A 22950-nucleotide genomic window follows, 5' to 3' on the forward strand; every position below is an offset into this window, starting at 1 on the left:
AATGCCAGTATCGTTATATTACTGTGGCAATGTGGAAAGATATGATTAGAATGAACTCAGTGAGGAACACTTTTCAGTTGGATTTTGTACACAATCGATGATTTAGAAAAGATGTGCCAAATTAGCTTTGGATTACCTGAAAAATCTGATAAATTACTAACAATTTATTCATGTCAGTTTGTTAATATCTGGTTAACTGTTAACAAAACTAAAAAAGTTGTTAACAAAGCTGCTGTTAAGCTTTGGTCAAACAAGCGTTTCACCAAAAACAGTAGCTTTGCTGAAGTCTTTTAACCGTTTTGCCATCTTGTAAACTAGAGTTGTTCTGATGTTATTCTATGCAGTGTAATTTATAGTTTCCTCAGTTAGTTACCAGTTACTTGGGCTATTGCCTAGTCTACCTGTTATTTCTTACTGGTCTTAGAAACAATTTAGTAAGGAAAATAACTCAGTTATGATCAGTCACAGGATTTACGGCCTTTAGTGTGGGGAGGGGGAGAGAGTGGCTGCTTTTTCATTAATTGTTACTTTGTTAGAGACTTAAAAAAGTGGGCACTTCTCAGAGGGTCTTTTGTATTAGTAGAACTTCAGTTCGTATGTATCTTGACTTTCATATTTAAAACTTTTTGCCTTCAGAGTAAATGTAAAATTGGGATGGACTGGCAGAGGGCATGCAAGATACCGACATGAGGAGGATGAAAATGCTCTTTATTTGGTTTGGCGTTTGCTGATTACATTGGCATCTCTATATATTTTTCCTGCCAAATCCCTTATATTACACTCTTAAGAGCTGTGCCCCCTCATTGTATAGAAATTATACCCTAGTTTAAGACATAAATGTAAATTGGGCCCTGTTAGTCTTCTTGAATGGGCTACTTTGGACTAGTCACTTAACATCTGTTTATAAAATGTACAAACAGTATAATTGAAAAGTGAATTTCAGGGTAGACATTTTTCATTGGTTATATATCCGTGTTATCATGTAATTCTAATAGCAACTGTAGAAAGTTCTTTATTTCATTTTTTGGTATTTGTTATAAAGAATAAAAATTCATCACTTTCCTCCTGATGGCAGACTTGTCTCATACATGTTCTTGATACATATCATATGTGTGTATGTATATATGTATATGCCTCCTGCTAACCGCCAAAGATTTAAATTATAAACACTGTATACTCTCATTTCAGGTTTACTATGCAAAAAAGAAGCGACGACACCAACAGGGCCAGGGAGACGATTCTAGTCATAAGAAGGAGCGGAAGGTTTACAATGATGGTTATGATGATGATAACTATGATTATATTGTAAAAAACGGAGAGAAGTGGATGGATCGTTACGAAATCGACTCCTTGATTGGCAAAGGTTCCTTTGGACAGGTAATTTAATGGAAAATGCTGAATTTCCTAAATTAGAACTTGATAGTGAAGCATGTTGTTACACCTTTCCCTCAGTGGTATGCTTTCAGTGTTTGTAATATATTGTAAACAGTGGATATGTGAGCATTTGGATCATCATACTTCTTTAAAGCTAGTAAAACTACATCAGCTCTAAAACTCCATTAGACTTTCTTTGTCCGTATTTACTTTCTAGAGCAGCTCTCTAGTACGTATCTTACTAATGACTGAGTGGTGGGTTGTAATCACTAATACGTGATGTTGCCCCTCTCGTATAGTCTGGATGATTCTTCGATGTGGATGCTAGAAGTAATTACCTTCCTGCCTGATAATCCTTTTTAAAAAGATAAGAGTTCCGTTGGCACAGCAGGTGCCCTGTTATTTTTTTGGAGTCTGGGAAAGCCAGGGGCTGTGTCACCTTCTGTTATCAGGCCTTGAAGTGGGCAGATGGTCTTTAGGATTTCCTCTTCCTGTTCTCCCAGCACCAGCATAGCTGGTACTGTGATGGGGGTGTTTGTGATGGAACGGCTCATTCAGCAGCTTCGAGCAGGAAGAGTGAGGAAGGGGCTCCCCAAGAGACCTGATGTTTATCTTTGTTTCTGGCTGCTTCTCCGATCATAGCTCTCCCCTCCTCACCTGCCCACCCGGCCTCGCTACAAAGCACAAAACCCTAAATACATCTCTCTGCTGTATCAGCTATGCTCAGACTGAGAGCCATCACACCTTCGTCCTTGCTCTTTTAAAAACTTTTTCTCTGGCTGTGGACCCCCCAGCTACTCTCGCTTGTCGATCCTATCTCATCCAGTCCCTCTGTTTGGTTTGGTTTGGTTTGAGGTGTGATTTACTGTTGATTCCCATCTCCTTTGCCTTGCAGACTTGGTGTGGGGAGTCCGTTATTAACCTGTAGTCCAAACACCACTTCTGACTTCTCAGTAATGAGGATAGAATGCGGTTTAAAATGACTTTTCCTGAACTACTTTTTAAAAATGTTTGTTTTGGGTTTTTTAAAAAAAGTACAGAACACATGCTCTTACTGATCTGTTCCTGCCCTGAGATAGGAAAAAATGCCTCTTCTCAACCTGTGAGGGAAAATTCTTCATGTGTCAGTCTGATCATGCTTAGGACAAAAAGTATATGGTAGGTCATTAGCAGCCACAGGTGTAGACCCGCAAGGATGGCAGCTATTAAACCTGTAAGGAGATCCACACGAGGTTGCTAAAGGACTGCTGTAATGCCACTGTGGCTTTACAAGGCCCTCCTGACATCTGCATAAAATTCCTCCCCCTTTCCATGATTTCAAGGAATTTCGATAATTGTACATAACTCAGAGAACTTTTCCTTGATTCATAAGCTCTTTTTCTTTGAGTTAGGGTTTCTCAGTAGTTTGGGAGTCCCTCTTTATGAAATACTACTTTTTTGTGAGAAGCAGCTTCTACTTCTCTGTCAGTCTCTTAAGGAGAGGCATTTCTAAGGCCCAGATTTTAGTAAGGCGATGCACACCCTAGATAGAGGGATTGCTGTCTTCATCTTGAAAATTATACCACCTGTTCAGGCAGTTGCCTTCAACAGGATATTTTTTTTCTTTCTTTTTAAGGTTTTATTTATTTATTTGACAGAGCGAAACACAGTGAAGAAGGGAACACAAGCAAGGGGAGTGGGAGAGGGAGAAGCCAGCCTTCTGCCAAGAAGGGAGCCCGATGCAGGGCTCAATCCCGAGACTCTGGGATCATGACCTGAGCCGAAGGCAGATGCTTAATGACTGAGCCACCCAGGTCCCCCAGCAGGACATTTTTCTAACTAATATGTTGTCCACCATGAAAATTGTGGCCATACAGCAGACTCTAAACTTTGTTTTCCTTTTTTTTTTTTTTTTTTAAAGTTTTCGCTAAATATTTAGTCTTTGTGTTCAGAGTGATGTTTTTCTCCTCCTCTTCACTTTAATTTTCTCATACTTCAGTTCCTAAGAGCAAGTGAGCGTAGTTAGATCTTTGAAAATAGAGGCCTTTTTGACATCACACCCCATCTCATTGGGTCAGACTGATGCCTCCCTTAAGCTGAAGGGTGTTCAGGTTCTGGACCTGTCACTCACCAAGTAATGTCTTCCGTACTGTCTTAGTCAGACTTTCTCTAAACTCTGCCAGATCTTTGTCATATAAGGGACTCCTTCATTTCTTTTGCCAGTGGTTGTTATCAGTCCTGATCGCACATTGAAATTTCCCAGGGAGGTTTGGGGGAGAGGACTGTTGCCTAGGCTCCAGACCAGTTAAATCAGAGTCTCTGTGACTGGATCCTGGGCATTTGTATTTTTCTAACTGCCTGTTGAACGTGTAATTCAGGGTCAAAAACCATTGCTTTAGCATTTAGCCAGTTAACTATTTGCTAAGTCAGTAAATAGTTGGGCCCTGCTGGTGGCCTTTGTCCTGGAGACCACTGGGATCTGGGCGTGGGGCTGCAGCTCTCCGTGCCAGTAGTATAGTCAGTGAGCAGAAGAATGTCAAAACCACTTGGTCACATGTTTACCGGGTGATCTCTGATTTTAAAGACAATAGATTGTATTTTTTAGAATTGGGTAAAACCAAAAATAATTGCATTTTTCATTCCAAGTTTGATTTTAACTGAAGCATATATAATCCTTGACAATATATCTAACCTTGACTGATGTAAATTTTGGAACATGCGTTCCATTTACTTCTCTTCTCCAGTGGGACAGCCTACACATTGGAATCACAAGGAGTTCTCCCTACATCTCCAGACTTTGTGAATGTGCTAGAAAATGGATAAAGCTATTGCCTATTCAGACTACATAGATTATAAATTAACTTTTAATCAGTTGTAGTGGGTTTCTGATTTGTGGATAGTTTTATCTGTGCATTGATTTTCTAATTTTTATGTAAATCTTTGTTAATAATATGAAACTCCTTTGTTCTTTTTTTTTTTAATTTAATTTTATTTTTTCAGTGTTCCGAGATTCATTGTTTATTCACCACACCCAGTGCTCCATGTAATACATGCCCTCCTTAATACCCACCACCAGGCTCTCCCAACCCCCTATCCCCTCCCCTTCAAATCAGTTTGTTTCTCAGAGTCCACAGTCTCTTATGGTTTGTCTCCCCCTCCGATTTCCCCCAACTCACTTCACTCCTTCACCCAATGTCCTCCGTGTTATTACTTATGCTCCACAAGTAAAATTAAAACAAGAGGTGTACATAGTGATTTTGCTCATGAGCACTCCATTTTTCTTGGCATTGATTTTATAACTATCAAGACCATCTAATTGTGGCTTTTGACTTTTATCATGGAACTTCCCTGGTAATTTGTATTAGATTTGTCTTTTGTTAAATACCTGTGTTTTAATTTCTGAAAATCTAATTTAAGGTTAGGAAGTTACCTGCATTTTTCAAATGACTTAGAACTTTTTAAATATTTTACATGTATACTTGAGATTTAAATCAGGTTCTTTCTCCCAAACCAAAGCACTTGATAAGATTTATAACTTACTTCTGGAGGAAAAGAGTTAATCTAGCTTTTGTTAAAAAGAAAGTGATATTGTGGATATTTAGAAACCGTGTAAGGATACAAAAGAAAGTTAATTGAAATGACTGACTTTGGGGGCGCCTGGGTGGCTCATTTCGGTTAAGCAAGCATCTGCCTTTAGATCAGATTGTGATCTGAGGTGAGCTCAGGTCCTGCGATCTACCCAGCATGGGGCTTCCTGCTCAGTGGGGAGTCTGCTTCTCCCTCTCCCTCTCCCACTGATCCTGCTCATGCTCTCTACCTCTCAAATAAAGAAATAATAAAAAGATTGACTTAAAGTTGACTGTAAAGTAATAGATGAATGATACTGAATGGAAATGAATAGGACCTCTTCTGCTTAGGGAGGTCAGAAAAGTGAGAATTAGGGAAATATACAATTAAGGTGAATTGTAAAATGTGAAATTTTGGCCACTAATGAAATAGAGAATTATTCCTCTTTTTTTCTCTTTCAGGTTGTAAAGGCTTATGATCGTGTGGAGCAAGAATGGGTTGCCATTAAAATAATAAAGAACAAGAAGGCTTTTCTTAATCAAGCCCAGATAGAAGTGCGACTTCTTGAGCTCATGAACAAACATGACACTGAAATGAAATACTACATAGGTAAACGAACAAATAAAGCCACGTGTCCTCATCTGGACCAGAAGTTTGAGTTAATGGTTATTTATGTATGAAAATACATTGATTATATCTTAAAGTGCTAGGTTAAAAATTCAACTGTTTACTTCTGTTGGGGGGGGTGTAGATTTAAATGTTACTCGAGTTGGCAGTAACACTCTAGATCTTGGGGAATGGGCATTCCAGGTGGCATATAATTTAGAAAGAATCAAGAATAGTGTCATATTTTACAAGTTACTAGTGCCATTTCTTTGCTTTAATGGTGCAATTTTACCCAGGGGTCCTCTTTTTTGGTAACTTTAACCATTTCTAATACAGCTTAGAAATTAGAAGTAAGCTAATATATTATAGAACCAATTTTGGAACATCTTAGCCAAGATCCCAGACTCCTCCCCAGGTTCTGTCAGTTTGGCAGCATTAGAAGCTGTTAAGACTTAAAAACTAGCAGAAAAGTGGTAATAGCCACTTTTTAACAAACTCCTGTCATATTCTTGTGTTCTTCTCCATCTTCTGCAATAGTCACAGCAGTCCTATAAGGAAACTTACATTAGATAAATAATATATATACCTATAAGGAAATCCTTATAGTATAGACAGTTTATTTTTTAAAAAATTTATTTATTTATTTATTTGACAGAGAGAGAGAGAGAGAGAGAGATAGATCACAAGTAGGCAGAGAGTGGGGGGGTGGAGCAGGCTCTCTGAGCAGAGAGCCCGACGTGGGGCTCGATCCCAGGACCCCGAGATCATGATCCGAGCCAAAGGCAGAGGCTCAATTCACTGAGCCACCCAGGCGCCCCTATTATAGACAGTTTATATACAAAGAATAACATAACCAAGTTCCCAGGCCCCTGCAGCTAGCATCTGAACCTACTTCTGCCCGAGTCAGACTCTGTTGTTTCATTGTCTTACAGTGTTTTTCCTGAAAACAAAAAGAAGATAGAATAATTATGAAAATAGTGAAGTCTGGGGGTGCCTGGGTGGCTCGGTTGGTTAAGCCTCTGCCTTTGGCTCAGGTCGTGATCTCAGGGTCCTGGGATTGAGCCCCGTGATGGGCTTCCTACTTAGCAGGGAGCCTGCTTCTCCCTTTCCCTCTCCCTCTGTCCCTCCCTTGTGCTCTTTCTCAAATAAGTAAATAAAATCTTTAAAAACAAATAGTGAAGTCTAGGATCAGTTGATACATGGGCATAACATTAATAATTATGCCTTGTTTAATACTATTCTCAGTCAAATCTATGATGCTAATGATTGTAAGACTCCATTATTTTATGTGCCACTGAGAAATAAATTGCCGTCAAGTATAAATACAAGATGCCATCAATTTTAGGATTGAGACCTTTGGATCAAGTAACTATGCAAGTTCCCTGTAGGCATGTATACATAGCAACCCTGTTCAGAAATGTTGGCTTTACCTGATAAACATGAGGTTAAATTTTATGTAATAAAATACCTTTTTATGAGTAAGTAGGGCAATATGGTTTTTTAGTTTGTCCAAAACGGTGGAAACAGAAAAGAAAAAAATGCATGTTTAAAAATTTAAGGTTCTGGGACACCTGGGTGGCTCAGTCGGTTAAGCCTCTGCCTTCGGCTCAGGTCATGATCTCAGGGTCCTGGGATCGAGTCCCACATCAGGCTCCTTGCTCAGCGGGGGGAGCCTGCTTCTCTCTCTGCCTCTGCCTTCCTCTCTGCCCCCCCCCTTTTCTCTCTCTGACAAGTAAATAAATAAACTTAAAAAAAAAAAAAAAATGTAAGGTTCAGATACCAAGATCAGATTTCATTTATGAACACCCTTCATTCCCCAGTATTGCAAGAAAACGAGCTTTTATACTATTAACTTTTCTTTCTTAGTTTCTTCTCTGTAGATACCTGATATAATCCATTGCAATTACATCTGTATTTAAAAGCTTTTCATATTCACTGAACACTTATTGTTCAGTGTCAGTTATAACTTAGTGTAAGTTTGAGTGTATTTCCATTTAAGGGACATAGAAGCACAAGAAGGACATTCGAAGGATACTTGACTTACAAAGTAATCTGTGGACATGCCTCTCCACTTCTTCCTCCTCATTTTTGTATGTTGTATTTTGAGTGTTTGCTTAAGTAGTAGAGAATATGTTGATAGCATTACTATAACATTTTAATTCTGCCTTATTGAAAGAAAACATGGCAAGTATATAGTAAGTATTCAATAAATGCCAGCCACTTGGTTGTATATAATAATGCCTGTCATTTTTGTTTTTAATAAACTTTTTTTAGTAAGTTAAAAAATTTAATAAATTTTAATAAATAACGTTTGTTTTTTAGCAAACTTTAAAATGATTATGAAAGTTGCATTAATCATGATTGATGTTTTTTAGATGAAATTTTTTTTAAGTTCTTATTTAGGGAGGTGGTGAATGCAGTGTGTTAAGGAACTGAGGTTCTCTATTGGAAGGCAAATAAAACCTTTAGATTTAGACCTAGTGCTGCAGGTAGATTTGATACTTAAATTTAAGATGTCTCAAAGTCATATTGCTCTTTTCTGATATAAATAACTTTTGTTCAGTGTGATAGATAAATATAATTTATTCTGATGAGTTTTATAATCTTAAGTCTTTGAAACTTAAAACTACTACTTGACCATGTAGCATAATTTCTCACCTGGATTATTTGGTACCTGTCATGATCTAGTCAAAAGAAAATTCAGTTTAGGTCTAGAACAAAGTTTTGCTGACCCTCCATTATCCCCAAAGTTCAGTTTTAAAAGATACATAAATATACTTGTGTTGGAGATTTGACAACATCTTTAGTGCTCAGTACATTGTAGATACTCAGTAAAGGAATAATGAATTGGGAAGTCAAGTGGAACCAAGTGGCTTGATCTTCCACTGGAAGAACTTTCTTTTCTTTTTTGAAGTAGGTTTCATGCCCAGTGTGGGGCTTGAACTCATGACCCCGAGATCCAGAGTCGTATGCTTACTGACTGTGCCAGCCAGGCACCCCCATTGGAGGAACTTTCTAATCACAGAGCTTCTTAAAGGAATTTTCATAATTAAACTGGAATTGTGGCATCATTTACTTTTTTGCGTTCTTTTTGTGGCTATTGCTTAATCAAATTAAAACTCTTGACCAAGTTTGTGGGGTGTCTCTATTGCATGTGGAGCTCTGTTTTTAGTATGAAACATATGAACTTCGGTGATTAAGAGCAGATATTATACATTCTTCAGTAACCTTTAAGGATTCCTTTTATTGGTAGAGTGTTGAGTTGTACTGTGGGCTCTGATAGAGCTATGAAGTATTTGTATTGTTATTTATCCTAACTTTGGATCGTGTGTGTCAGGATGATGTAAAAACAGTGTTGATGTGCACTGCTCCCCATGAGGCGGTGCAGGACAACACAGTGTATTCCCATTCTCAGGGACCAGACCTTGAATACCACTATGGTTACTCCAGATAGATCTGTAGAGGAGCCTCTGTTTTTATGAAACTAAAAGACCAAAATGAAGGTAACCTTGACAGATGGGTGGTTTTGTGTCATTCCAGTTGAGTTATGAGTGTTCAGTTTGGTGTATATGAGAGTTTTACAGTGAAGGGCAGCACTTCACTGAATGACCTCATCTGATGGGCAGTGTTAGTACTAAAAGCACAGTCTTTGAAGCGATTTAGTGAGTATTAGGCCTTTTTAGAGGGTCAGCAGTGATAGCGTGATAGCGTGTGATGGCTTCTATACTCTTTTCTCATTCATAAGCCTACTTGTAATTTCTTCTTTTGATTGAGCTTTATTTTCAAGTTTTCCCAGACCTTCAGTTGTGTACAAGATATACCATTTACCAGTTTGGTGAACACAATCAAAAGAGTTGATTATGAACTCTTTTAAGATCTTGTAAAGCGTGCTTTTCAAATATTTGTTTTGTTTTCCTAAAAGAAAAAAAGATCTGTGTCTTCCTTTGACAGTTGTTGCAGGAGATTACTAGGGAGATCTCAAGCTCAGCAGAGCAGAATGTGAATATGTATCAGAGCCTGAAAACCTTCCCAGAGACAATGCCAAGTCCTGCATTGTCACAACTTGGAGATCCCAGTGGGTGGAGCTTAGGTGAAGTTGTGAGGTTGGGGTCTGAGGAAGTAAAAAATGCTTTCTCGTAGAAGCGAGCATAAAGTTACTGAAGTATTCTCAGTACTGTTTGTCGCTTTGCTGCTTGTTTTCAGACCTGACTTCATTTTTTTTTTTTTAAAGCAAAGTCTTTTGGTGGTACTTCTTACATTATATTGTTTATTGGCAGACACCACACCTGTTTAACTCAGCAGACGAACGATTTAGATATTCCCGACTGATTATAGAATGTGCTGTTACTGCAGAATGCTGATCTCCAAATTTTAACTTGATTTTCACTCTACATTTGACATTGAAATGTTGTAGATTGAGAGTTCATGCATACATTATTCTCATTTTATTGGCGTGTATAATTTAAAATGAAACTTTTTTTGTCTTTCAGTGCATTTGAAACGCCACTTTATGTTTCGAAACCATCTCTGTTTAGTTTTTGAAATGCTGTCTTACAACCTCTATGACTTGTTGAGGAACACCAATTTTCGAGGTGTCTCTTTGAACCTAACACGAAAGTTTGCACAGCAGATGTGCACTGCACTGCTTTTCCTTGCAACTCCAGAACTTAGTATCATTCACTGTGACCTAAAACCTGAGAATATCCTTCTTTGTAACCCCAAACGCAGTGCAATCAAGATCGTTGACTTTGGCAGTTCTTGTCAGTTGGGGCAGAGGGTAAGTATATTTCAGGACTTGTGAATTAAAATAGAATTAGGTAAAATAGTGTCGGTAGATACTTGAAATGTTATTAATGTGTTTACGATTTGGAGGTAATTATAGGATAGTTACCCTTAAAATACAGCACTCTAATCACATTGTGTTGAAACATGTTTTGGGGACGTATCTCTTCAAATGCAAATACAAGATTCTGGATTAGAAGATACTGGGCTTTTTTAAAAGTAGGTTTTTAAAAATTATATGTATGCCTAAGGTGGTTTTTAACTGTATTTCGCAAGTAGAGGTTTTAGTATGAATTTGGGGATATTCCAGTACTCGAATATTGAATCCTTGCTGTGAAATTCTTCTCCAAAGATAGATCAAGATAAATGATTTTCTTCAAAAACTGATGGGTTTAGAAATATACAGGTAGTTTTGCATTCCACATGGTGATACAGTGTAGAAATTACAGTTGGTTAGACATACTTGTTTTTGATAAATAAGTTTAAATTTTTTTCTCCCTCTGTAAATTCTGACACGTGTCCACACTGGTTTTCCTCAGACTGCTAAAAACAGACCTGTCTGTAGCAATAATACAGATTGAGATTTAGCGGATTTAAGAAAGCAGATTTTTCCCACTATTCTTTCTAGTGTTATGAAAGCTTCTCTTAACAGTGTGTTTCACATATAACATAGAAGTGATAGGTTTCTTTCTTCTTGAAAGAAATTAAAATCATTTGATAATATTGTACTCACTTTAAACACTGTTCCTATTTACTTGTAATTACTGAAGCTGCATTTCTTGGGGGAGAAAAGAAAAACCACAACTAACATTCAGATAGTATTTCATACTGGCTTTCCAGTTTTTGTTTTTCCAAGTGAGTGAGAGTTCTTGTCCTATGCAACTTTTTTTCGTGTTTTAGATATGGATGGTTAATTCAGTCGTGAAGATTTGTAGTCAGCTAACAGGATTATCAGGCTTGTTCTTTTCTGCAGCTCTCTCATGGCAGTGGTGTTGTAGATCACTGAAATAAACTGAGGGAGTAGGAAGCAAAATTTGCAGTTTCAGATGCCTCTGAAAATCAGGAGCTGTTCATAGTTGTTAATGTGGGATAAAGTATATTGCGAATGGAAAATACATGCCCATTTGAGAGTCATTTGAATAGATTTAGATTTGGAATAATTTCCCCCCTATTTAAACAAAATCCTATGTTCCATACTAATATCAAACACTACAGTGTCTCTCCAGCCGAACTGAGACAACTATCCCTTTGGCTCAATTAGGTTTTAAACTGTGTTCAGTGTATCAGATAGAATGAGAGATCCTTTCTAAAATACACATGCAGTGACCCTACCCTAGTCTCAGTCTCAGAAGGTGGCAGGGCAGGTGTATTTCAGGGGGATTTTGGGGCACAACATTGTAGATGACCCAACCACTGCTTTTAACCAAAATGTATAGGTGACTGACAAACTTTTTGCATAAGCCGGGGAATGAGACAATCTTACTGGTAGGGAGTCTTTGGGGCTTACCAGGGCTGTTGGTTTGTGAGCGCTTAGAAACGTAATACTTCTTCTCGGTCCCTTTGAATTTCAGCTTCTTTACTCTGACAAGGCATTAAAGTTGGGTTGACCTGCTTATGGGGGCCTCAGGTTATTCTTGGAGATTTGGCTGGAGTTTCTGGTGGGAGCCACAGAAACATTCAGGAGAAAGCAGCACTGTGCTGCTGGCCGCCTAGTCGAGAGTGTTAAGTGAGGAAGTTTTAGTTAGGAGGATTTTGTTTCTTTCTTTCTCTTTTTACATAAAACTTTCTTTGCTTTCATGATATTGCTAGGTACAAATTTACAATGGCTAAGTGAAGATGAATTGGTTTCTTAAGACATTCTCTGATTACTTTGTTGAAAATTATCCATTTCAAGGTTTTCTTTTCCTAAGAAGTCTTAGACTGAGGTGGAGGAGTGCAGGGCAGAAGTGATTGGTCAGAAACGACTCCCATTTGGATTTTACTAGCAGCCTTTCTCACATTTATCTTTGAGACTACTACAGTGTAGATACCTGAACTGTCATTTACGGTGTACAGAGTTTGTTTGACTTAATGCTGAAATACATTCTTAAGGTTAATTTAAATACAATTTAGTCCTTCCATTAATGGTAAACCAAGTGCCAGCCATAGCAGGAAAGAATAATAGAGAAACAAACTATTCTCAATAATGTCTTTTTTCTAATAAGGCATAATTATTTGTTTTAGGGTGTGGATCTTGATTACCAGTTAGGATTGCACTAAATGGAAGGACTTGTTGTGTTGTGTTTTGCATTTCACAGTCAGAGTAACCACTCTTGAAATGTTTAGTTGTTTAGATAATACTTGTAGTAGAAGGTTGAAATGGGTAAATGGAACCCAAATTTAGGAGTTAGCCGATTATTTTTTTCTGTTAATTCTAGTTAAATGTACTTAATTCAGTGTGGAGCATAATTAAACAAAACTTATGTTGGAATTAATACGATATTGAAATATATTTCAGATATACCAGTATATTCAGAGTCGCTTTTATCGGTCTCCAGAGGTGCTACTGGGAATGCCTTACGACCTTGCTATTGACATGTGGTCCCTTGGGTGTATTTTGGTTGAAATGCACACTGGAGAACCTCTGTTCAGTGGAGCCAATGAGGTATATGATGGATTGCTTTTAAAATTCTGTTTCTGTTTTCATAATTTCTTTTTGTTTTTAATCTATGACAGTGTAACCTGAAAATTGTTTTTAGGAAAATATGCCTATTAAATATTAAAATGTTGGGACACTTTTGAATTTATCCATTTTTAAAGTTTTTTCAGTTATCATTATGGTGAGTTTAGGATTTGAGGTGGGAAATGAGATCTTTCAATTTGCTACTGAGAAGAATAGGAAGTTAATAAAAGTTAAGCATTCTGGTTTAAATTTTTTACAGATTTTATGTATAATGTAACGGAAATGATGATAAAAATGCGTAAGGGCCACCCTAAGAACAATGTAAACATCGCTGTAAATTTTGAAAGTATGATTTGGAATTTAAGAAGTGATGACCAGTGGCCTTGTGGAGGGCTGTTTGATCTGAATAATTGAGGATGAATTAGGATTATAGAATTCAGCAGCTACAGATGATATGTAATTCTTCTAATTCATGGGTTTTCAGTCTGTTCTTAGAAGGTGTTTAGAGGTTAGAGGCAGTGCCTAAGAGGGCATGGGAGAGGCCATGCTCTCCGGCAGTCAGAGAAATTGGACTTTTCATTGATTTAAAACATTACAGGGTTTCTTGTTTTTTAAAAAGGAAAGTTAACCATTACAGATCTTAATCAGTCCATTACATTTATAAATAAGAAAAGAAAGGCCAACAAAATTTAATGACTTAACTTACACTGGGTTATACAACTGTTAGTATGGTGTCAGAAACCTGTCCCCTCTGTCTTGTTAATTCAGTTGAACTATAGCTAGTGAGCGACTCCTGGGCAGTGACTCGCATAGTGTGTGATTGGTTTTGTTTTGTTATCAGTAATATTACCCTGTAAAGTAGTATCTTTTTCATGGGCTTAAACAGTGTGAAATTAAATTCTACTGTATTAATTATAATTAAAATATGATAAAATATAATTAACTATATTCTGTTAAATCCCCTGAAACTTCAGTGGCTTCCATTTCATTCATTGTAAAAGCCAAGTCCTTTGAGTGGCTCAAAAATCCCCTACTCCCTCTGACTCCTGCTATCTCTCTGCGACCTTGCCTCCCCTCACTCTCTCAGTCCCAGCACAAAGCTTTGCTCTGTGGTCCCTTGGAAACAGTAGACCTAGGCCCATACTGTGGGCCCATACCAAAGGCCTTTGCATTAGTTCTTTCCTGTGCCTTAAAGTCCCTGTCCCCAGGGAGCACCATGGCTCCTTCCTTCACTGCCTTAGGTCTTTGCTCTCCCTACAACATCTTCTCTGTGATCCTCTAGTACCTGTTGCCGTGTCCCTTGTCACTCTCCATCCCTTTAATTTTCTCCGTAGTTCTTATTTGGCATCGACATAATATAGTTAATTATATATTTGTCTAGTAGTGATTTCTTCTCCTGTAATATAAACTTTTTGGCAGAGATTTTTGTCTGTTCTGTTTATTGCTATGTTCTGCTGAGCGCGGTTTCTAGCATGTGGTAGACACTTGGTATTTGAGTGACGGAATCTGTACTTAAAAAAGAACACTTTATTCGGTCCACGCTTGATGAAGCCTCTGGAATTTTTCCTTTTTGATGGTTATTTGATTTTATGTGTTTGTTGAATTATCCGCCCTGTCCTGTGGGGAATGAGGGGACTGCCGGACGGGAGGGACTTCATGTGTTTTGTTCATGATTCTGTGCTCAGTGCTTGGAGGTGTGTGTGACACACAGGAGATGCTCTATTTATTTATAATTTATGAACGAATGGATGAATTGATGAGCCGAAGTAGGATGTACTACAGTAGAAGTTACAGGCTTTTTTATTTCTATTTTTAATACAGGTAGATCAGATGAATAAAATAGTGGAAGTTCTGAATATTCCACCTGCTCATATTCTTGACCAAGCACCAAAAGCAAGAAAGTTCTTTGAGAAGTTGCCAGATGGCACTTGGAACTTAAAGAAGACCAAAGATGGAAAACGGGTAAAATAGGGATTTTTTTTTTTTTTAAGCCTTTGTTATTTATTTTACTGGAGCGGTCTTTCTGTAGCTCATTTTATGTTTATTTGACATCTGTGTTTTAGTTAACAGTTTCATTAATAACTTAGGTGTGTATTTCTTTAAAAGTTGGGTATAGTTTGACCTGAGCTGTCTGGACCAGTGTTTGTTTCCCGGTTAGAGTTAAGACTTCATTTTGCAAACTCTGTGTCTGCTTTGTGAGACAGCCGATCAAACCACCGGGCCTCGTTATAGCAGTAGAATCAGGAAATTTGACCTTTTTTCCCTCACAGTGTGGGTCTGTAATGAAGTCACAGTTAACAGTACTTCATCTGTGAGCCACAGAGGTCATAATTACAGTACATCATGCTTCTTTTTTTATTATTTAAATTTCAGATAGGAGAAAAAGATTTTTGACTAGGCAGTTTGTGACAAGAATATGAACTGACTAGAGTCCTTGGATCGATTTCAGTGCAGGTTCTTAGCTTAGTGGCATGGATAGCAGGAATGTCACATCTCCAAAATCCTCAGCGTGAGGTTTTCAAATCATTAGGTTTGTTTCAGTAATTTTCTTTTAGCTGAGAACTTTTTTTCAGATACCTAAACGGTGTCCGTTTAACAGAGTACATGATGGCAACTTTGCATCTTGATTCAACTTCTTAAAAATAATCCTGTTTTATAATCTAGCTTGTTGGTAGTATAAAATGAATGTAATGTATAACTGTCTGATTGTTTGGGATATGTACATACCAGACACCTTGGGATGATCGTTTTGCATTTTTACACTTGGGGATTTATTTTTGCTCCATTTTTTATTTTGCCCTTGGATTTTAGCGATGCTGCCACCAGGTGTCATTTCCAGTGAACTGAAGATGATGGTTATTTGCTTTAATTCACCTTCACATAGCTGTGGAGTCTCAACTTTTAATATTGGAAGATTTTCTTTAGAATGTTTGGAATTGTATCCGTGATTGTATCTTTCACAGCTGATTTGTAGCTTACTGCATCCTGTCTGATTCTCTCAAGTTCGAGGCAGTGTAATATCTGGCAGCCAGAGTGTGCCTCCTCCCCTTAAGAAGGAGGTGGGAAATACTATGCAGGTCTCCTGAATCCTTTTGCCTTTATCCACATCACTAGCTTATCAGGCCTGGCCCCTTTCCCCTTGAACCAAAACACAGCCCTGGGAATCCTTCTTCGTTTCCCCAGCATTCGAAATAGCTCCTACCAGTCGATTTGAATTAGCATGGAGGATATGAAACCTCCTTTATGTTTATCTCTCAATACAGGCTACTACTTTCTCCATTTTGAAGTTTTTGTCTTCTTCTGCCAGTTTTTTCTTTTTTCTAAATAAAACAGTCATCCCATCGCATTCATATTTCTGTCTTCTAAAACCATAGTTAAGCCACTATGGGCTGTAACCTATCATTTCTCCCAAATTGAGCTATAATTGTTATTTTAAAAAATTAAGGGGGGGGCATTTCAGAAAAGAGTAGATGGATCTTTTCCCTTTTTAAAATTGAAAGTGAGTATCTTGACCTATATTTACTACACATTAACTATAGGTTTTATGAGATTTCCCTTAGCTGCGATCAGCGACTGACTTAATTTTTAAAGTAGAAAGTAACTTTTTGAATTTTGCAATGACCAAAAAAAAAAAAAAAAAAAAAATTAAATCCAGAACCGAATGATTACATTATAAAGGATATACTAGGGAATTTAACTATAAGTATAAATTGAGTGCATGTGCTATCATTGGGTTTCTTTGTGCTTTTATTTTCTCAGTGATTTTATTCTTTCTTTTAATTTTTCATTTATGTTTCAAGAGCCCGTTTTAGTATCCTGGTAATGAACTCTGTATCTACTATATGTATATTTTTTTGGTGGGGAAAGTGGATGAAGAATTAAGATCTGTTTTGTTATAGTTTTTGTGCAACAACATACGCATTCCTTATTTTTGTTTTAACCTTATGTACAGCAATGTAACCCTGCCTAAAACAAGATACAGAATATTTCCACCACCCTAAAAGTTCTGTTTTGACCCTTTTGTCATCCCATCCCACCCCACTTTCTGATTATTATCATCATAGGCTAATTTTGCCTACATATAGGCAAAATTTGTATAAATGTAATCCTATAGTATTTATTATTTTGTTTCCTTCACTTAACAAACACTGTTTTTGGAAATTCATCCATATTGTGTGTTTCAAAAGTTATTTCGTTTTATCACTTCATAGTATTCTGTTGAGTAAAAATACTGTAATTTATCTATATTTACCTGTCAGTGGACGTTTGAGTTGTTTTTGATTTGGACCTATTATACATAAGGGTACGGAAACATTCTTGTGTAAGTCTTTTGTACATGTGTGTTTCCCTTTCCTGGGATCACTAGAGGTAGGATTGCCAGGTCATAGGGTATATGTGTGTTCACCTTCACGAGAAAATACAGTTCTCCAAATTTTTATCATTTTACGTTCCTGTAGTATATGAGGAGGGTTCCAGTTGCATGACGTCCTCGCCATTTGGTATGATTGGTCGTTCTTGAAATCAGCCATTCTGACGGGTCTGTATAGTGGTTTCATTTGCATTTCTCCATGGCTAATAGTATGTGCTTAGTAACCATTCATAGTTGTTGCTGGGTGTTTTTGCAACCATCTTTCCAGTTTTTTACTCATTTATTATTGAGTTCTTTAATTATTGAGTTGTAGGAAGGTTTTTTTTGTTTGTTTTTTAACACACATAATGGATCTAAGTCCTTGGTCACATTATGTGTCAATATTTTTTTCCCAGACTGGTTTATCTATTTCTTTTCTTGGTAGTATCTTTTGATGGGTGGAAATTTTTTAGTATCAATGAAATCAAATTTGTCAACTGGTTTTTATGAATAGTAGTAGTTTTTGTATCTTAAGACATCTTTGCCATCTTCAGGTTTGTGAGGGCCTTCTGTGCTTTCTTTTAAAAGATTTTTTTGATCCGAGTTTTTATGGTTCAAATTCTGTGGTTCATCTGGAATTAAGTTTTGAATGTGGAATGAGGTATAGAAGTTGATGTTCATGTCCCCAGGTCCTTACCTAAGCATTGCAGCATTATTTGTTGAATTGTTGCCTTTCCCTATTGATCTGGGAGCTTTTGTCTGAAAAATTCATCTTTTATGTGTGGGTCTGTATTTGCACCCTCTTCTGTTGCTTTGGTTGATGAGCCCTTGAACCAGTACTGTGGTGCCAGTTACTGTAGCTGTGTGGTAAGTCTCAAATTCAAGTAGTATAAAGCCACCAGCTCTTGTCTTCTGTCTCAAGAATTTTTTTTTTTTTCCTATTCTCTAGGTCTTTTTTATTTACATATAAATTTAAGAATCTGCTTCTAAATTTGTACGCAAAAAATCTTGCTGGAATTTCTATTTGGATTGCATTTGAGTTCATCCAACAGGATGGACATTTTAACAGCATTGAGTCTTTCAGTCTGTGAACATTTCTCCATTTATTTAGTCATTAATTTGTATCAGCAGCATTTTGTAGTGTTTTGTGCAGCAATCGCAGGCATCTTTTGTATTTTAATTTTTTGGATGCAATTTTAAGTGTCCTTTTTAAAGTACTGTCTTCTAGTTTCTCAGTGCAAATATGTTGAAATAGAACTGAGTTTTCTATGTTGACTCTATATCCTAAAACCGTGCTAAATTTGCCTATTCTAGTTTTTTGTTTTTAGATTCTATAGGAGTTCCTGCTTAATCATGTCCTCTGCAAATGAGGAGTCTTGTTCTTTGACTCTGTATACCTTTATTGATTTTTTATTTTATTATACTGACTGGAACTTCCATATGTTGAGTAGTTATGGTGAGAGCAGACATCTTCCCATGTTCCCAGTCTTGTGGGAAAAACATACATTTATCTGATATTTTTAAGTATGGTATGGATTGTATATTTGTTGCAGCCCTTTATCAGGTTGAAGGAGTAGTTTCCTTTGTTTTTAGACAAGTGTTTTGCTTGTTTGTTTTTCTAAATCATTAGTGGGTTTTGAATGTTGTCACATGCTTTCTGCATCTGTAGAGATGATCATATGGTTTTTCTCCTATTATGTGGTAAAATACATTAATTAACTTTTAGAATATTAAGCTCAACCTAAGATAAACCACACTTGACCTTGATATACTGTCTTAAGTATTGCTGGGTTCAGTTTGTCTATATTGGTAGGAAGTTTGTCATTAAATGGATTTTTGTCTAAAATTTTATATAATACCTTCATTAGATGTTGATCTCACGATTATGCTGGTCTCATAAAACTATTGGGAAGTATTCCTTCTTGATTTTTCTGAAAGAATTTGTATAAGATTGGCATTCTTTTGAATATGTTTTAATAGAGTTCATTAATGAAGCTATCAGGAACTGGGGATGTTCTTTGTTAGAGGGTTATTAATTATAGTTCATATTTTTTATAAATATATGGCTATTCAGATTTTCTTTTTGAGTCAATTTTGGTAAGTTTGGATTTCAAGAAACTTGTCCTTATCTAAGTTGTTGGCTTTGTTAGCAGAAAATTACCCATAGTATCTCATTATTATCTTTGTAATTTCTTGAGGATCTGTAGTGATAGTGTCTCTTTTGTTCCTAATGTCGGTCATTTCTGTTTTCTCCCTTTTTTCCCTGTTATTCTTTCTAGTGATTTGTCAAATTTACTTATCTTTTCAAACAACGAGTTTTTTTTTAAGAATTTTTTTTTTTTAAGATTTTATTTATGTATTTGACAGACAGAGATTACAAGTAGGCAGAGAGGCAGTCAGAGAGAGGAGGAAGCAGGCTCCCTGCTGAGCAGAGAGCCCGATGTGGGGCTCGATCCCAGGACCCTGGGATCATGACCTGAGCTGAAGGCAGAGGCTTTAACCCACTGAGCCACTCAGGCGCCCCAAACAACGAGTTTTTTGTTTTGTTCTTACTGTTGTTTAGTCTTGTTTCTATTTCATTGATTTTTTTTTTTATTACTTGTTTTTCTTCTCCTTCCTTTAGGTTAAATTTGTGTTTTCTAGTTTCTGAAGGAGAAGCTTAGATCATTTATGTAAAACTTTTTTCTTAACAGTATTTAAAGGCATAAATTTCCCTCTGATTACTGCTTTAGCTGCATGCAGTGACTTGGGATATGTTTTAACTCATTGATTTTGAAACATTTCTAATTTCCCTTGTGATTTCTTTATTGACCCATTGTTATTTGGAATGTTGATACATAATTTCAAAATATTTGAGGATTTTCTAAACATCTTATTATTAACTGATTTCTACTTCAGTAGCATCATGGTCAGAAAACATGATTTCACTCCTTTAAAGTTGATTCAGAGCTTGTTTTATGATACAGCAGGTAATCTTTCTTGGTCAATGTTCTGTCTATATTTGCAAGGAATTGTATTTTATACGTTTATTTAGTATAGTGGTCTACAAATGTCAGCATAGGTTGGGTTGTTTGATTTTTTTCCCCCATATCTTTTATATCCTTTACTTTGTGTGTATGTGTATCTGTGGATGTTTGTTCTCCCATTGACAGAGAGGAATGTTAACCTTTAGTGATGATTTAGGAGTTGTCTTTTTTGCGGGGGGTTAGTATTTGTTTATTTGACAGAGAGAGACATAGCAAGAGAGGAAACACAAGCAGGGGGAGGGAGAAGCAGGCTTCCCGCCAACCAGGGAGCTCAGTGCAGGGCTCCATCCCAGGACTCTGGGATCATGACCTGAGCTGAAGGCAGATGCTTAACAACTGAGCCACCCAGGTGCTCCTGATTCTGGATTTGTCTTAATCTCCCTTCAGTTGCTTTATGTATTTTTAAGCTCTCTTAGTCATGTGTACCCATTTACTGTTGTGGCTTTGTGGTAAATTCACTTTTTCATTATGAGGAAATGTCCCTCTTTATCTCAAGTAATATTTTTCTTTTTTGTCTTTAAGTCTGATTTGTCTGATATTACTATATCTATACCAAGTTTCTTATTCTTCACATTCTCATGGTCTGTATTTTCCCAACCCTTTGACTTCAGATCTGCCCGTACTTTTATATATGAAGTATGCCTCTTGTATGCAGTGTTAAGTTGTCATGTCTTTTGATCCATTCAGCTTGTCTGTTTATTTCATGGTGAATTTTTAACTCATTTAATTATTCCTTAAAAACCCTCAGGTTTGGGCTTTAAAATGTTGTCTTATTTGTACTCTCTTCGTCTTACCTCCTTACCCCATTCCTTCTTTCCTGCCTTCTTTTGGGTTAATGGAATACTTTTTGGTTCTTTTATTTCATCTCCTCTGTTGAGTAGCTGTTACTTTGTAATTTTTATTCTTTTTTTTTTTTTTTTTTAGATTTTTTATTTATTTGTTTGAGAGAGAGAGAGAAAGAGAGAGAGAGCAAGCAAATAAGCAAGCACATGAGCGGAGGGAGAGGCAAAGGGAGAGGGAGAAGCAGACTCCCCATTGAGCCAGCAGCCTGAGGCAGGGCTCGATCCTAGGACCCTGAGATCATGACCTGAGCTGAAGGCAGACGCTTAACTGACTGAGCCACCCAGGCGTCCCTGTGTGTAAATTTTAGTATAATATGCATCTTAAACTGATCAGTTGGCATTCATCTGATATCACTTGATAAAGCATGTAACTAACCATGTGCTTTTGCCTAACCCTCCACCTTCTGTGCACTTTCATTGTATATCACTTCTGCATATGTTAGAGCCCTCACCACAAATAGCTCAACTGCTCTAAATAAAAAATGACTTTTAAAGAAATTTTAAAACAAACAAAGAATTAAGATAATAAGATAATCTTTTCTATTTACCTGTGCAGATCTTGATTTCCTTTCTGCAACTTCTGGCTTCTAGCTGGTATTATGTTCCTCCAGAACAGAACTTTGTCTAGTTTTTTTATTTTAGGGTGAATAACTTTTGGTGGTGATTTCTGTCAACAGATGTTTATCTGAAAATGTCTTTACTTACCTTCTTAAGGAAGATAAGGAAATTTCCATGGATATAGAATACTAGGTTGACATTTTAGCAAAAGAAAAAAGAAATTATAACATTGTTTAAAGATGTTACTGACATTGTTTTCTGTATTACGTTGTTTCTGAAGAGAAGCCAATAATTTTTCTAAGCATCATTATCTATATGTGATGTGTCTCCCTCTCCCCCAGCTGATTTTGATGTTTTTCTCTTTATGTTCAGTTCTTCAGTAAGTTGACTCTTATGTCCCTTGGTGTAGTTTCCTTTGTATTTATTTTTTTGGAGTTTGCGGAGTTTTGGGGTCTGTGGATTGTTCTCTTTCACCAAGTTTTGAATATCCTCAGACTTTCGTCTTTTCAAATATTTGTTCTGCTCAGTCTTATTCGCTACTTAAATGTATGTTACAGTGAATAACGTTATCTTAGAGGTCTCTGGTTTGTTCATTCTGTGTTCTTTTTGTGTTGTAGTTTAGATAATTTCTTTGCTCTGTCTTCTGATTGACTGATTTTTTTTCTTCTGCTGAGTCCAGTCTTATGTTCAAACGATTAAGTGAATTCTTTATTTCTGATACTGCATATTTTAGTTCTTATAGTTCCACTTTTTTTTTTTTTAAGATTTATTTATTTGAGAGAGTGAGAAAATACATTGTGGAGGAGAGGGAGAGAAAATCTTAACCAGATTCAATGCTGAGCATGGAGCCCAACATGGGGCCTGAGATCATGACTTGAGCCAAAACCAAGAGTCAGTCAGCGTTCAACCGACTGTTCCACACAGGCACCCCTCTTTTCTGTTTTTTTTTTTTTTTTAATGTAGTTTTCATTTCTTCTGAAACACCCTATCTATTCATACATATTGTCCTCCTTTTGAACTAAATTCTTTAATCTGTTTGTCATAATTATTGATAATGCCTATCTGCCGGTTTCAGCATTTGGATCATTTATTTATGTGGGTCTTCTCTCTTTTTCAATTCATTATAGATCCATTTTGTTTAAATTTCTTGTGTCTCATTTTTTAAATGTATGCCAGACTTTGTATTTAAGAACACTTGAGAGGGAA

At 36.8% G+C, this 22950-nt stretch overlaps 1 protein-coding gene across 4 annotated transcripts in view; it reads left to right on the forward strand.

Annotated features, from left to right (window-relative positions):
* The window catches only part of LOC111155683 (dual specificity tyrosine phosphorylation regulated kinase 1A), a 146408-nt gene that overhangs the window by 112959 nt on the left and 10499 nt on the right, over positions 1-22950 (forward strand). For all 4 annotated transcript variants that reach the window (XM_022515976.1, XM_022515977.1, XM_022515978.1 and 1 more), the window contains 5 exons: positions 1189-1377; positions 5382-5529; positions 10017-10303; positions 12806-12952; positions 14792-14932. In XM_022515976.1, coding sequence (XP_022371684.1) covers positions 1189-1377; positions 5382-5529; positions 10017-10303; positions 12806-12952; positions 14792-14932 — 912 coding nt within the window. The remainder of the gene's footprint in view (positions 1-1188; positions 1378-5381; positions 5530-10016; positions 10304-12805; positions 12953-14791; positions 14933-22950) is intronic.

Source organism: Enhydra lutris, unplaced genomic scaffold (genome assembly GCF_002288905.1).
Source record: "Enhydra lutris kenyoni isolate GAN:26980312 unplaced genomic scaffold, ASM228890v2 scaffoldscaffold43, whole genome shotgun sequence".
In the NCBI taxonomy this organism is placed as follows: domain Eukaryota; kingdom Metazoa; phylum Chordata; class Mammalia; order Carnivora; family Mustelidae; genus Enhydra; species Enhydra lutris.